Here is a 16538-nt window from a genome sequence, read left to right on the forward strand (position 1 = left end):
CTTGAGTCTGGCATTGCACATGCAACCCGGCTGGTTGGATGCACAGGAGCCAGGTCCAGTGTTTAGTACTTTCTTATTTGGATAGAATATTAGTTGTTGAGTCCTCATATTGGTAAACCTTAACTAAGCATTCTTGATTTGGAAATTAAAGTTTTTTTTTTTTTTTTTTTTTTTTTTTTTGGGGGGGGTCTTTGGTTGTTTGTATCAAATGGTCAGACATGAGGCGGAGCTTATAAAAGAAATCGGTGAAGAAGTGTTGACAATAGTGAAGCCCAAATGCTTGGAAGTTGCACAGCATCCAATTGGGTTAGAGTCCCACATTAACTGCATAGTTTGTTTGCTAAATGATGATGGCGAATCGGATGTTGGTCGCATCATTGGGATATATGGACTTGGTGGAATAGGTAAGACAACTATAGCGAAGGCCGTTTTTAACGTCATGTTTAGAAATTTTGAAGGTAGTGTCTTTCTTGCTAATGTTAGAGAGGGCTCAAAACAAAAGGGTTTAGCTTTCTTACAAGAACAACTTCTCTCTGGTGTCTTTATGAGAGAAGAAGAGAGAACAATTTACAATGAGGACGAAGGAATCAATATTATCAAAGGACGTCTATCATGTAAAAGACTTCTTATTGTTCTTGACAATGTGGAAAAAATGAATCAATTCTATAAATTGATTGGAGGGTATAATTGTTTTGGTTCGGGAAGTCGAATCATCCTAACAACTAGAAATGAACATTTGCTAGATAGCCTGGATGTGGATGAAAAACATAAATATAGAGTGGAGGCAATGAATCAAAATGAATCCCTTCAACTTTTCACTCTCCATGCCTTTCGTCAAAATCATCCATCAGAAGACTATCTGAAGCTCTCAAATGAGGTAATACGCTATGCTGGGGGGGGGGGGCTTCCATTAGTTCTTGTGGTTTTGGGTTCTCTTCTATACAACAGAAATAAAGTTCTATGGGAAAGGGAATTGAAAAATTTAAGAAAGATACCCAATAACCAGATTTTTGATATACTTGAAATAAGTTATAATGCATTACATGAGGATGACCGGACCATATTCCTTGATATATCATGCTTTTTCATTGGATGGAAAAAAAAATATGTAATTACAATTGTAGATGCTTGTGATCTGGGTGGAGAAGCTGGGATTGAAATTCTCAAAGAGATGTCTTTGGTAACATTTGATAAATTCAATTTGTTACATATGCATGATCTCATTCGAGACATGGGAAGAGAAATTGTTCGCAAACAGTCTCCTAGGAAGCGTGGAGGTCGTAGTAGATTGTGGGATAACGCCGATGCCATTGATGTATTCATAAACTTCAATGTAAGTATAATTAGTATCACAAGTTAATCTACAATACAATATTGTCCTTTTATGTAGCATTTTCCTTTTCTTATTAATTTCTCTCTTTTATCAAGGAACTGATACAGTTGAAGTCCTTCAATTAGACTTGACTCGATATAATGTGAAAGAGTCCGGCATGTTGAACACTTTAGGATTTTTTTAAATGCTTAATCTAAGATTACTTGATGTTCAATGTTTTCCTGGAATACATAGTGCAACATTTTCCATTGATTCAGACTGGGAACATTATTTTCAGGAGGGGAATTTTTGTTTTAGAAAGTTACTTTGGGTTAATTGGAACGGATTCCCCTTCGAATTTATACCAAATTATTTTCATTTGGGGAAGCTTGTTATTCTTCACATGCCAGAGAGCAACCTCAAAGAAGTTTGGAAGGGAACTAAGGTATGCCACAATTTTTTTTGAGTTTTTCAATATTTGTTTCAATTTTTTTTTATGATATGTAACTTGTGGAAACTAATTTTCCCCCTTTCTTCTAGCATCTAACAAAGTTGAAGGAACTCGATCTCAGTGGTTCTCCCTACTTAACTCGTGCACCGCACTTCTCAGGGCTCCCAAATCTTGAGAAACTGATTCTCGATCAGTGTGGAAGTTTGGTTGAAGTCCATGAAAGTATCGGCTGTCTTACTAAACTTGTTAACTTGAATCTAAGTTATTGTGACAATCTCAAGAATCTTCCAAAGGGTATTAGTAAATTGGCATCGCGTGAAACACTTGATATTTCTCTTTGCTTAAAATTTGAAAAATTGCCAGAGGGAATCAGGAACTTGAAAAGTTTAACAGTGCTTTGTGTGAGTTACATTGCCATAGAAGACCTACCTCATGATTTTTGGACGCTTTCACAACTCCAAACTCTGATCGTATCTAATTGTCGAAGACTCAAATCAATCCCAATGCTTCCATCAAGTTTGTGTTCTCTTTGTGCAGCTGGTAGCAGCGAGTTGATAAGGTTACCAAATCTGTCAAACTTGAAGCACCTAACCATGCTAAATCTTCATGAGTGTGAAAAGAGGACTGACATTAGGGGCTTAGAGGGTTTGAAGTCTGTAGAAACCATATTATTAAGGTGGTGCGCCAATTTAAAAAGATTTTTCAAGAAGAAATTCTTTCAGGTTCGTCTCTTTCTCTCTCAAATTGGAACTGAATTGGCCAGTTGAATCTAAATCGATCTAAGCTGATCCACATCCATTATTCTGGGATTAGAGCAAAATTGAGTTGATTTCAATGGATTTTTTATCTTTTCCTGTCGAGACTGACTGGATTCTGATTCGGCTTTTTTAAAACCTTGCCACACTCAAGTTTGGTATTGGTATTGGTCTATGTCGATATCAATCCGATATCGATCTGGATTGACCGTATCGATCATGTTTTCTTCAAAAAAAGTTTTTTTTTACATTAGTATCACCGATTCAACGATACAGGATCATTTAGAAATCAGTATTGATCTCCATTGATACTAATACGAATCGATTGACCCAACCAATCCAATACCGATTCTCCACTAGACCAAGAAAAAGTCAGTTCTATAAATAACATGATTTGATTGGTTCCATGGAAAAGACATAATTAAAGACCTTGGAAATCATAAAGTCACTTGCAACATTGAATTTGATTGGAAGGAGTTTCCAGAGTGGTTTGATGGCGATTGGGCAGGGGTAAGGCGATCAAAACGTAGCTCCTTGAGTCTGGCGTTGGACATGCAGCCCAGCTGCCCGGATGCACAGGAGCCAGGTCTATCATTTACTCATCAACATCGTAACATGGAGATTCAAGCTAGGGTTGATTTTATGCATTGTTTTTTGCACCCTGATATCTAAGTGGTTCGTCCATTTGGAAGCAATGGTTGAAGTTGTTAATAAAACAAGAAATCATAATGCTGCTACCGAAGGAATATTCTAATTGGCAAGATCAACAGTTGCACTTGGGTGGTGAAGATACCGAATTGCGTTTGGAAAATAATTGGAGCTGAATATGAAGATGGGGAAATCAAAGTTTCAGTCAAAGACTTTATGTTCGACGTAACTAGGGTCGATTTGAAATATAGGGGGCTGACGAAAATGTTGGGAATAAACCCGATGTGTAATAGAATTTGGATTGGGTCAATACTTGTAGTTCATGATCAAAAGTACGGAAGAAACAATTTCAAAATAGCATTCATGGTTACCTTAGAATCGCAAATGAAACTCCTCCTATAAATAATAGGTCTTTCAACTTGTGCAAACTTGGAGATTGAAAAATTGTTCAACACTTTGAAGTTTGATCAATCCTTGCAACCTTTAGAAGAACACAAAAATCACTAAAACCTCTTGAGTTCTCTAACTCAAGTCTCACACATACTACTACAAGAGAGGGGACAGAGAGAAATCGTGGGAGGGGGAGAGAGCATTGCCAAAATCGTGGAGAAGCTCCTCCCTTTCCCTCTTTTATAATTTTAGAGATCCTTGGATCTCAAGTAATCCCCTTCCATCTTGGCCTTGGCTTCTTTTTTGTTTTTGGTAAACATCTTGGCCTTGGCTCAATCTTCCATTTTGGTGTTTTGTGAATCTTCTAATTTTTGCAACTCTAATTTGCTACTAAAGTGAAGACATAGAATCTCAAAAGGGATACAATCTTTCCAAAATATGGTTCATGAGATATTCTCATAATCTCTTGCCATAATATAAAAAGATATTCAACCATAAATATTTTATTCTCCCATATAATGCCATGTGTCCAATAAACGTTTTATTATACATAAGCCCTTCCACTTTCCTAATATCCCATAATAAATTATAGGGTATGTACTTTATTGCTAGTAATCCCCAATCATCATGTTCGTTGATGGAGAGAATATGTGATTGCGATCGGACGGCCGTAAAACTTTGAAATAAAAAATTTAATATATTATATATTAATTTTATATTAAAAATAAATTTATAAAACATTTCGAATAAACACTAGATCCAGATTTCTGTCTGACCAATCACCAACTTTCTCTTTCTTGGATATTCCCCGTAAACAGGCAACGGATTCCATGTTGAGAAACCCTTTGGTTACAATGCAGGATCACGAATCCAGTGTACCGGTTTATAGTCCAATTGGACATCAACCATTGGCTTACCAAAATCTCTAATGCCACACTGCAACAAATGGAATCTCTCAGGTTAAAGGTCCATTGAGTGGCGGGTAAGTATATCACACGCACAATCAGTAGCAATACATAAGATATATGTACTAGATTCTCTTCTATACACGTTATCGACGTGTACCCACATCCATGCACCAAAATCTCCATTTCTCATGACATGTGATATGGAAACCATATAAACAGGATGTTCAGACCCGTTCCTAGTTCAGACAAGTTTTAGGTAAAGACCTATGGAACATTCTTATAAGCCCAAATAAAATAATAAAATATAACAATTACATTCAATAATTTAATAATTCAGGTTTGATGGACACACAATTCCAATAATCTCCCACTTGTACATCAAAGCCAATTGCCAACAAAAGTTATAGCCATGCTCTCAATATGTTTTTCAAATACTATTGGAGCTAATCCTTTTGTCATTGCATCTGACACATTGTCAGTAGTGCCAACTTTGGAAACAGCTACATCACCTTGCTAGATTATCTCTCTAATCAGGTGATACTTCCGCTACACATGTTTGTTCCTCTGATGAGCCCTAGGCTCTTGGACTGTGCAATCGTCCTCGTGTTATCACACAATAAAGGTATGGGGTTCTTGACTAACTCTGGAATAACCTCCAAGTCGGTAAGAAATTTCTTGAGCCAAACACCTTCCTTGGCTGCATCACCAGCTGCTAGGTACTTTGCCTCGGTAGTAGAATCAACTGTAGATTTCTGTTTGGCGCTTCTCCATATAATCGCTCCACCACCCATAAGATAAATCATACCGGATGTGGACTTTCTATCATCCTTGTCAGTTTGGAAATCTGAATCCATATATCCAACTACTGACAACCCATCACGCCCATACACTAGAAAATAATCTTTGGTCTTTCTCAAATACTTGAGAATATTATTGACCATAGCTCAATGCTCTTTTATTGGATTGGATTGAAACCAAATCACTATCCCTACAGCATAGCAGATATCTGGCCTTGTACACAACATAGCGTACATCAGACTTTCCACTGCAGAAGCATAGGGAACTCTCTTCATCTCTTCAATGTCCTCTGGAGTCCTGAGGCATTGAGATTTGGAAAGTAAAATTCCATGGCAAAAAGGAACATTTTTTTTCTTGGAATTTTCCATGTCAAACCTTGCCAGTACCTTTTCTATGTAGGTGGATTGTGACAAGCCTAGCATCCCTTTATGGCGATCTCTAAGAAACTTGATCCTAAGGATATAGCTAGCTTCACCCAAGTCCTTCATAAAAAAAAGTGGTGGACAACCACACCTTTACGGATGAAAGAAACTCAACATCGTTCCTTATTAGTAAAATGTCATCTACGTACAATATGAGAAAACAAACCACACTCCCACTGAACTTCGTGTAAACGCAGGGTTCATCCATGTTTTGTTCCAAGCTAAACCATTTGAATGCTTGATCAAAATGGATGTTCCAACTCTTGGAAGCTTGCTGGAGTCCATAAATGGATCTCAATAAGTTGCACACTTTGTTCTCTTCATCTTTTGAAGTAAACCCCTCTGGCTGTTGCATATAGATTCCTTCATCAAGAAATTCATTTAGAAATGCAGTTTGCACATCCATCTATCAGATTTCATAATTATAGTGTGCGGCTATTGCCAACAAAATCCTAATGGATTTCATCATAGCTACTGGCAAAAAAGTCTCCTCATAGTCTATATCTTCTTGTTTAGTATAACCTTTTGCTACCAATCTTGCCTTGAATCTCTCAACCTTTCCATCTACTCCTCCCTTCCTCTTGAAGATTCACTTACATCCAATGGGCTTGACGCCTTCTGGTGGATCCTTCAGAGTCCAGACGTTATTGGAATACATTGAGTCAATTTCAAAGCGTATGGCTTCCTCCCATTTGGGTGCATCTACATCTTGAAGAGCTTGTTTATATGTATACGATCCGATTCAATCGTAACCATGTAGAATTCTTCAACGGTCTTAGCTTCTTCAGTAAGAAGTGTATAACGTGTGGGTCATCTTATGGTCTTCCCACTATATCACAGCTCCTGAACTATATTAGGTTCGATGGGGTCGATAGCTGGTTCAATTGATGGATTAGACATTTTAGGTATAGAAGACATCTCTTTTATAACAACAAGGTCGCTTTTCTCGGCAATCAAATCTTCTTCAATGAAAGTAACATGCTTACTAACAATGACTTTCTAATTTGCGGGGTCATAGAAATTGTAACCTATTGTGCATTTTGGGTACCCCAAGAATAAGCATCTAAAAGAACGTGGCTCCAACTTACTATCTGTTTGTTGCTTGCGTACATACGCAGGATAACCCCAAACCCTGAAGTGTTTTACGATGGGCTTGTGCCCATACCATAATTCAGATGGAGTTTTGCGTTCATTTTTTGTAGGGCCTATTCAATATATAGATTACAGTCTCTAGGGCATACCCCCAGAAGAATAAGGGTAACTCACTAAAGGTGAGTATGGTTCGAACCATGTCTAACAAAGTTCGGTTGCATCTCTCAGATACACCATTTTGTTGAGGTGATACCAAGATTTGATAGTTGTGACACAATCCCCTTGGTTGTGAGATATGCTTTAAATTCATTTGATAAATATGCCCCTCCTCAATCTGATTGAATGGACTTGATGCGTTTATCTAACTGTTTTTCAACCTCAGCTTGAAACTCCTTAAATTTTTCAAAAGTCTCTGACTTCTTACGCATTAAGTAGATACTACCGTATCTAGAATAGTCATCGGTGAATGTCACAAAGTACTCATAACCATACCTAGCTTCGATGCTAATGGGCCCACACACGTTTGTGTGATTTAGTTCCAACAAACTATTGGTTCTCCTACCTTTATTGGGAAAGGGCTTCTTGGTCATCTTTTCTTGTAGGCATGACTCACAGGTTGGGAATGGTTTGACCTTTAGACTTTTTAACGACCTGTCCTTCATCAGCCTGTTAATCCTGTCTACAGTGATGTGACCTAATCTGAGATACCATAGGTAAGTAGGACTCACTGGAGTTCTCTTTCTTTTCAAATCGATATTTGAAACCTTATTCGTTATCAAAGGTTATTCTAGAAAATACAAACCATTTTGTAAAAATCCAAAAGCAACAAAAATATTATTATAACGACTTGAAAGTCTAGTACCAAAAGTAAATGCATAACTGTTTAAAACTAACTTTAAAATGGAAATAATATTTGTTTTAAAAGAAGGAACATAGTAGCAATTCTTTAAATCTAAAGATGCAGAATCAAATTCTTTACTATAGGTTCCAACTACCAACGCCTTGGCCTCTGCTCTGATGCCCATCTTGAGACACACTTCATTCTTGTCTAGTCTTTTTGTCTCCTTGAACCCCTGCAACATATTGCAGACATGGACCGTAGATCCAGTATCCACAAGCCATGAGTTAGATGGTCCAATAGACATATTAGTTTTGAAAAGGACAAAAACATTTAAATTACCTTCTGAAGAGGTATCCTTATCATTTGATTTCTTTTTCAAGGAAGCCAGGTATGCACAACAGTTACATTTCTAATGCCTCTCTTTCCCATAAAAGAAACATTTTCCTTCCTTAGGAGATTTCTTCTTTTGAATTTTCTTGCTTTTTCCTTTATGGGTCTTACCCTTCTTTTTCTTTCCTTTGTTCTTGGAAGAACTTTGTTTCACCTCGGTGAGGTGCATTTCTGCCTTTTTCTTTTTAATCGCTCTCTCGACTTCTTATAACATATTACCCAGCTCGATCAACTGAACACCTAACTTGTTCATGTTGAAGTTGAAAATAAAGGAACTGAATGAGCCGGGGAGAGATTTAAAAATGACATTCCTCTTATACTTTAAGGAGAACTTTTCAAAATCTAAACCCTCCAATTGTTCGAACAAGTTTTGAATTTTTATCACGTGGTCTAAGACCGGAGTTCCAAGTTCCATCTCGAGACTTTGGATCTTATCCACTAGCTCGTACTCTATGTGGGTGTCTTGTTGGCTATACAACTCCTTGATTTTAGCCATCATGTCACCCGCAAAAGATATTCCCTTGACAGACTCGACAATCGATTTGTCAATGGAATTCAAAATATATAGTTGAGTCTCTGAATCCCTTTGATGGTAGGATTTCAAGATGCCCACCTTTTCCTTTAGATGTTTTGCAGTAAATTCAATGGGAAACAATTGTATATTGTGGATTTTTTTAAGCCTGTGGCTAGAGGAGATGCTGTTGTGAAGAGGGCTGGGGAGATCGTCTCAGGTGGAGCTCTAGGCCATTCCAGACCTGTTGGAACTAAGTCTTATGCGAGGGCTGTAGGTGGCACTCTGCCGGCCATTGATGAATTGCCGGATCCGATAAAAACAGGAAATTCTACTAAGGTGGTCATCCCCCAAGAGGCATACAAAAAAGAGCTTCTTGGCTTCAAGACTGCATTGGTTGGGAGAACAAACTTTCGATTCATCACCTTGGATGGGATTAGGGCAGCAAGTAGGTCTTCTTGGAGATTGGAGGTAGGTGAGGTTCTTTCGCCGCTAGGGAAGGGTTTCTTTCTCTCCAGGTTCGAGAAGGAGGAAGACATGGCTGCTATTTGGAAGAGGGGGACTGTGAGAGTGGGATCTCAAACGATAACTTTCCAACGGTGGAAGCAAAGGTTCACTGTTAATGATAGATCAAAGTCGTCCAAATTAGTCTGGATTAGATTTCCAGACCTCCTGCTTGAATATTGGAATGAAAAACTTCTTTTGTCGCCAAGGCGGCAGGGAGACCGGTGGCGATTGACCGTCGCACACAACGGGTGATGTTTGGAAATTATGCGAGAATTCTCGTGGAGGTCGATATTGAGGGAGAGAGGATTGGTGAAATCCAGGTCGAGCACTTGCAGTCGGGTTCGCATGATCGTTTTTGGTTTCAACAATCCATTGTATATGAGGATGAGCTAGAGTGGTGCAAGTTTTGTAAAATTCTGGGACACTCTTGGGAGAAGTGCTGGTCGAATGTGGGGAATGGGGATGCCGATGCCGGCAGGGATGTTAGTCGAAATTCCAATCTCAGCTCTGAGTGGGTTGATGACCGGAGACGGTGCCAGCGCAGGAGGAGCAGCCAAGGGCTGGTTGATGTGGCACCAGAGAATCGTGGAGAGGTTGGAAACCAGATCCAAGGTGGAGAGTCCAATCTCAACTCTCCTTTTTTGGAGAGAAATAAAAGGCAGGAGGACATAGTGTGTGGGGAACGTGATTTGCCTTCCTCGTTTAGGCGTGTGCATGATGTGGAGGAGGGTAGGAATTGTGAGATTCTAGGGGATGTTGAGGTGTTTGGCGAGGGTGGTTCACTGGAGGTGGCTTTACCCGTTGTATCTGGGTTGAAGGATGGAGCGTTGGGTGCCGATGGGTCGGGTTCGGATTCAGGTTCTGAATCTGAATCTTTTCTTGGATCCCATGCTGGTCTTCGTAATTCAACAACGGAGATCAGCATGGAAGGCAATGAAACTGTGCCTAAAACCTCTGAGAATGAGACGACTTTTCTAGACACTAATCAGGTTGCTTCTGTTCAGCATGTGGTGCAACACTACAACGTGGAAAAGGTGGATAAAGCGCTAAAGGCTGTAGAGCTTGGTGAGGCTGCGAAGCTCTAAGCGGGGAAAGGGAAATAGGTTGTGGAAGTGGCGACTAGGAAATTGGGTCGTACGATTAAAAAAAACATTTTTAATGAGGGTTCTCTACTGGAATATTGGAGGCGTTCAGAAGGCTGCTGCAAAGTTAGCCTTGAGAATTTTAATTAAAGAGAAGGTACCGGATGGGGTGTGCATTGCGGAACCGATGGTGGAGGTTTATAGATTCCCTGCTTTGTTTTTTAACAAGCTGGGTTTTGATTGTGACTTCATTCATAATAATCAAAGTGATAAGGTGCCAAACCTTTGGGTGAGTTGGAAACGAGGTTTATTGAAGCCATCCGTGGTTATGGAATCGGAGCAACAGATCACGGTTAAGGTGGATTGGGGTCAGCGTAGTTCCCTTTTGACTTTTGTTTATGCTAAGTGTACGAGAGCTCTACGTAGAGATCTCTGGACCGAGCTGGGGTCCTTGGCTCCGCTGGACTCTTCTCCTTAGCTCCTCGCAGGGGATTTTAATGCCACTTTAGCTTCATTTGAGAAAAAAGGTCCTGGTTCTTTTAATCAGGGGTCGGCAGCTGAGTTTGGTGCTATGGTGGACGCCTGTTCGCTATTGGTGATTCCTTCTAGGGGGCAAAAATTCACGTGGTCTAATAATAGAAAGGTTGGGCAGGTTGGGCATGTGGCTGCAGTGTTGGATAGGAGTTTTTGTAACGATGCTTGGCTCTCTGCATTTGGGATAGCTTGCAAATGGTGCTCACAAGCACATTTTCAGATCATGCTCCAATCCAGGTGGTGGCTGAAGCTATTAAGAGGCTTGATAATGCCCCATTCCGGCTGCAACGATTTTGGTTGGATCACCCAAGCTTCCTGGCTGTTGTGGAGGATTCCTGGAAGGAATGGATTTCGGGTTCTTCTTCTTATGTTTTGACTCAAAAATTGAAAAGATTAAAACCTGTCCTTAAAGCTTGGGCTAAGGAGAAGTTTCCAAACTTTGAGGAGCAGATTTAATCGACAAAATGTGAGCTGCAAGCCATCCAGGCTGAGATTGATAGAGTTGGGATGACTGACCAACTGTTTGATCGTGAGGTTGAGGTGAAGAAGGCTTACAATGCTGCTGCAGACAATTATGAAAAGCTGTGGGCTGAAAAATCCAGATTGAAAAGGAAAGCTTTTGGCGACAGATGCTTAAAGTTTTTTCATCTTGCTACAAAATTAAGAAGGGCAAAAAATTCTATTCGATCCTCGGTTACAACTGATGGTCATGTGCTTTTGGATCAAGTGCAGATAAAAAATTATGTGGAGGAGTTCTATAAAAATTTCCATAGGGCTGTGGAGGTTGTCGAGCATGAGGATCTTCTTGATTGCATCCCTCGGGTTTTGGAGGAGGTGGATATCTTCAGGTTGGATTCGGTTCCTTGTGACTCAGAAATTAGAGCAGTGGTGTGGCAGCTGGACCCTGATAGTGCTCCGGGGCTGAACGGGCTCCCTGGGGCTATCTTCAGAAGGTGTTGGGATGTAATAGGGGCGGATGTTAGTAAGGCTGTTCGGCATTTTTTCTCTTCTGGTCGGCTTCCTGCAGGTATTAATAACTGTTTTATTGCCCTTATTCCAAAGGTGGATGGTGCAACGTCTTTAGATAAATTCAGGCCTTTATGTATGGGAAATTTCTTTTGTAAGATCTTGTCAAAGGTAATGGCGTGCAGGTTGGAGTTGGTTCTTCCTAAGCAGATCTCTGAAGAACAGGGTGCTTTTCAGAAGGGGAAAGTTATCCATGACAATATTGTGATAGCATCAGAGCTGGCTAATATGATGTCGGGTGCAGCTAGGGGAGGTGGTTTGGGTTTGAAAATTGACATTCAAAAGGCTTACGATACGATCTCGTGGGGTTTTATCTTCTAGGTGCTATTTAAATTTGGGTTCTCGGAGAGGTGGATTACCTGGCTTAGCAGCCTTTTCTCTTCTACGAGAATCTCGGTGCTTGTGAATGGTGGCCCTGTTGGCTTCTTTGGCATGGAACGGGGGCTGCGACAGGGAGACCTTATATCCCCTATGCTTTTTATCCTTGCAGAGGAGGTGCTTTGTAGGGGTCTGGCCAAGCTGCTTGAGGAAAAGAAAATCTCTTCTCTTCACGGGCCGCGGGGTGTGCCCACCCCTGGGCACTGCTTGTTTGCTGACGATATTTTTATCTTCACTAATGCTTCTATTCATTATGTCAGGAACCTCAAGTCTTTCCTTGGAAAATATCAAGAATTCTCGGGCCAAAAGATAAATCTAGAAAAAAGCAAGTTGTTCCTGGGTGCCATACCCCCTAACAGGCGTCAGGCAATTGTGGAGGACCTGCAGGTTTCGGTGTGTAAATTCTCTACTAGGTATCTTGGCATTGAGATCTCTAAGGGTCGTGTCATGAAGGATATGCTTTTCCCGGTGATGGATAGAGTTAGAAATAAGCTGGCAGGCTGGAAAGGAAAACTCTCTCGTTGGCTAGTCGTGTGGAACTGGTGAAGTCCGTGGTGTCCAGTATGCCGATCCATAGCTTCTCGGTGTATTGGTGGCCCTCCTCCTTGATTGCTACCCTTGAGCGCTGGATGAGAAACTTCATTTGGACAGGTGATGTGGTGTCCTCTAAGGCTGTTAGCGTGGGATGGGATAAACTCTGCAAACTTAAGGAGGAAGGGGGTTTGGGAATTAGAAGATTAAGAGATATGAACAAGGCTATGCTTTGTAAGCTTACCTGGAAGATCAGGAATGAGAATTCAATGTCTTCCTCTTTTTTAAGACACAGGTTTGTTAATAAATGGGGAAATGTGAGGCCTGGTTATAGAGCTTCTTTAATTTGGCCAGGTGTTAGGAAAATGTGGAGCTTTGTGGCGGAGAAGGAACACTGGATCCTTGGGAATGGACAAAAAATCAATTTTTGGAAAAATAAATGGTGGGGTCCTCTCTCTATTCAAGAAAAATATGGGTTGGATGAGGAGCTCTTCAGCAATGATGCAACCAAGGTGAGTGATTTCATCATGGAGGCGGAGTGGAATCTGCCGCCCGTCTCTTCGGCTTCTTTGATCCAAGCCTTCCAGGCTATTAAACAAGTGCATATTCCGAATTACCCTGTGGAGGACTCGGTGAGAAGGAGCTTGTGAAGGTCAGGAGACTTCTCTGTGGCAGCTGCTTGGGATGGTATTAGAAGGAAGGCGCCCATTGTTCCTTGGGCGAATCTGGTGTGGTATAGGAATATTCAGCCTCGGCATTCTACTTTTGGGTGGAGACTGGCTCATGGTAAGATCCCCACAGACGAGGAGGTTCAAAGAAGGGGAATTTGTCTTGCTGCTAGATGCTTCCTGTGCTTGAAAGAATGTGAGTCGATCCCTCATCTTTTCCTCTCTTGCGATTTCAGCACTGAGATCTGGACCACTTTCTCAGCCTGGTTCGATTTTGTGTGGGGTAAACCTCCAACCATTCCTGAGTTTTTTGAGTGGTGGAAAGGGAAGCTCAAGTGGACGAATTTGAAGGAGCCTTGGGCAATAGGTGCTATTATTATTAGTGCAAACTTGTGGGAAGAAAGAAATAGAAGGAGGCAGAAGGGTGTTCGTTGAAGTGTGCAATAGCTCCTCACTTGCATTCAAGGGGATATAAGGGATTGCAATCATGTGATTAAAGGTGAAAAACTTTCAGAACTTAAGTTGCGTCAGATTTCTAGGGTTGGAGGTCTCTAATGTCAAAACACCTGACATTCTGGAGGTATTTTGGTGTAAGCCAGATAGGCAGTGGACCAAATTGAATATTGATGGAAATTCCCTAGGGAACCCAGGTAGGGCGGGTTCTGGGGGTGTGTTTAGAAATCACCAAGCCCAAGTTATCCATTCGTTCTATAGACACCTGGGGGTTACTAGCAGCTTTGTGGCTGAGTTTGAGGCCTTGTTAGACGGTCTTTTTATTGCTAGGGAGAGAGGCGTCAGGGACCTTTGGATAGAATCTGACTCGGCTGCCTTGGTTATGTCTATTCAACACTCAAATGTCCCATGGTTTGCGCTCTAAAGATGGCAGGTCCTCAAATCTTTCCTTAAATCTTGCAATTGGAAAATCTCGCATTGCTACAGGGAAGTGAATCCTATTGCTGATTATTTGGCTAAACATGCGGCGATTACAGGAGAGTCGGTGGAAAACTTTACTTTTCCTAGTCATATTGAAGACCAGCTGGCTCGAGATGCGATGAGCATGCCTCGATACAGATTTTCTTAATTTTTTTGAGTGTGATGGATTGTTGTTTCAGTTTGTAGCTGTGCTCGGTTTATCCATCTTTGTTTTCTGTTTCTTGTTTTAATGCATTGATCTTTTAGCAAAAAAAAAGTAGTACCCTCAGCTCCATCCGTATCAGCAGATGGTATAGTGGGAGACTCTTCTGTTAGGACAGAGTCAAGTTCCTCAGCCTTGAGAAGGAGCATAATGTTACGATGTCAATCCTCATAATTTGGTCCTGCCAATTTTGATTGGGTGATAAGTGACATAAGGGTGTTGTTGATTGGGGCAACCATGTCAAAAAGATCTACACATGTACAAGTAAAAACACAATAAATATAATGACCATTGAATTTTGATTTTGAGCTAATTAAAACAATGATCCTTCATCTTTTTCATATCCCTCCATAATGAAAAAAATGTATTGAAACTCACCAATCCTCACATGTAAAACTTACCCTATCGATGATTATCCCACATACGGTGATTGGGTGGACTATAATGTCTGTCTCCTAGGCTTTCAATGTAATTGGTCACTTGAGTGTCATATCCATATTCTATCGGCTGATGCACACTCAAGTTATGTGTATTCCTAATGATTCGGAATGAATCATGGCATCATGAGAGATGACACACTAATGCAGTGCCCTCCAAATATCCATGTCCATTTCCTATCTAATGGGAGAAGGTGTAGACCGTATGGTAGTGAGATCCTTATAATGTCCTATCGGCTCTATTGTGGGGACTTCATTACCTACCTCTACACCCATCATCAAAAGGGGGCCATGAACAATGATCTAACGGTTAAGATCTATCCATATCACACATGCTTTCAAAATTGGAGGGTAAACACTCGCGCACAATATATCGCCATATATAGAAAATGCAATGTACAAGGTAACATATATATAAATTGTGGTTATGGGATAGTAGGTTTAGTGAGAATAATAATTCCCATTAAATCAATAATTATTTAATTAAATTTAATGTAAAAACAACCATACATCCAATGCATCAAGTGATGTACAAAAATAGTGCTTGCTCCATCCTTTGGCATCTACATGCTTTGTTTCCATCTCCTTCCATCATCATATGTTGGCCTCCATCTTTCTTTAAGATCTTCAATTCTCCATCGGTTGAACTTACATAAAATAAATAAAATTATAACCTAATTCTCTATACACTTTCCTTGGGGAAGAAATCCCTTTGGTAAATACACCCACCATTGGATTGCCCAAGGGATGGATTACATAATTTTATCAAAAAGAAAGGGGGGAGAGAGATAGAGGGGAAAGAGAGTACAATGCATATCACATTCCACATTCCATAATTAAATGCTACCATCCACATAGATTTACAAATTAAATTAATTCCCATAACCACCAAGATAAAATAAAAATAAAGAAAGATTCTCCATGATCTTTTTTTTGCTAAAGGCCAGCAAATTGTGTATTAACTATCAAATGTCAATGTTACAAGTTCTGAAAATTCCGCCATTGGGGCAATACCAACATAAAAAACATCTCTCATAGCCCCTTTTAGCATGATGCCAAAAGGGAAATAACAACAGCAAATAAACTCCCAATTATCATTGGAACCAAAACCTGCTCCTTTCAAATAGGTCCCACTCTAATTCGTTGTGAACAAAGCTTGGTGCTTCTCCCTACCTTTGGGATTCTTGTGTTGAAGTACTCCATGATCTAGTCCAATAAGATAATGATACATGTGACCCCACATCAACATGTGGTAAAAGTGGGTAAATGCAAATCACCGAATTAACCATTAAGTGTGAGTGTATTACCAAAAAAAAAAAAAACTTGAACTAAAATAAGTCCAATAAAATACCCATAAAAAAATTTCCCAATTTTATAAAAACTAAAAAAACATTATTTAAATATAAAAAAAAAAATAACTATTTTATTTTTTCTTCTCTTTTCATATCAGTCATATTGTGATCAAATCAAAACATGCATCATCTTATTGGAAAAATAACAACTTTATTCTAAGAACATGGAGAACCCTATTCTATCAAAATAATACTTTAACCATGAACGTACAAGCAACGCTCTAATACCAATTATTGGGAATAAACCCGATGCGCAACGAAATTTGGATCGGGTCAATACTTGTAGTTCATGATCAAGAGTAGGAAAGAAACAATTTCAAAATAACATTCATAATTACCTTAAAGTCACAAGTGAAACTCCTCCTATAGA

The 16538-nt window shown here is 40.0% G+C and overlaps 1 protein-coding gene across 1 annotated transcript; it reads left to right on the plus strand.

Annotated features, from left to right (window-relative positions):
- Positions 1 to 208: 208 nt before the first annotated feature.
- LOC122645022 (TMV resistance protein N-like) lies at positions 209 to 9277 on the plus strand. Its single transcript, XM_043838376.1, has 5 exons — positions 209 to 1355; positions 1591 to 1757; positions 1853 to 2485; positions 7866 to 8005; positions 8644 to 9277. The coding sequence occupies exons 1-5, from the start codon at positions 209 to 211 to the stop codon at positions 9275 to 9277; spliced, it is 2721 nt and encodes a 906-aa protein (XP_043694311.1).
- Positions 9278 to 16538: the final 7261 nt, after the last annotated feature.

The sequence above is a fragment of the Telopea speciosissima genome, chromosome 11, assembly GCF_018873765.1.
Source record: "Telopea speciosissima isolate NSW1024214 ecotype Mountain lineage chromosome 11, Tspe_v1, whole genome shotgun sequence".
NCBI classification, from domain to species: domain Eukaryota; kingdom Viridiplantae; phylum Streptophyta; class Magnoliopsida; order Proteales; family Proteaceae; genus Telopea; species Telopea speciosissima.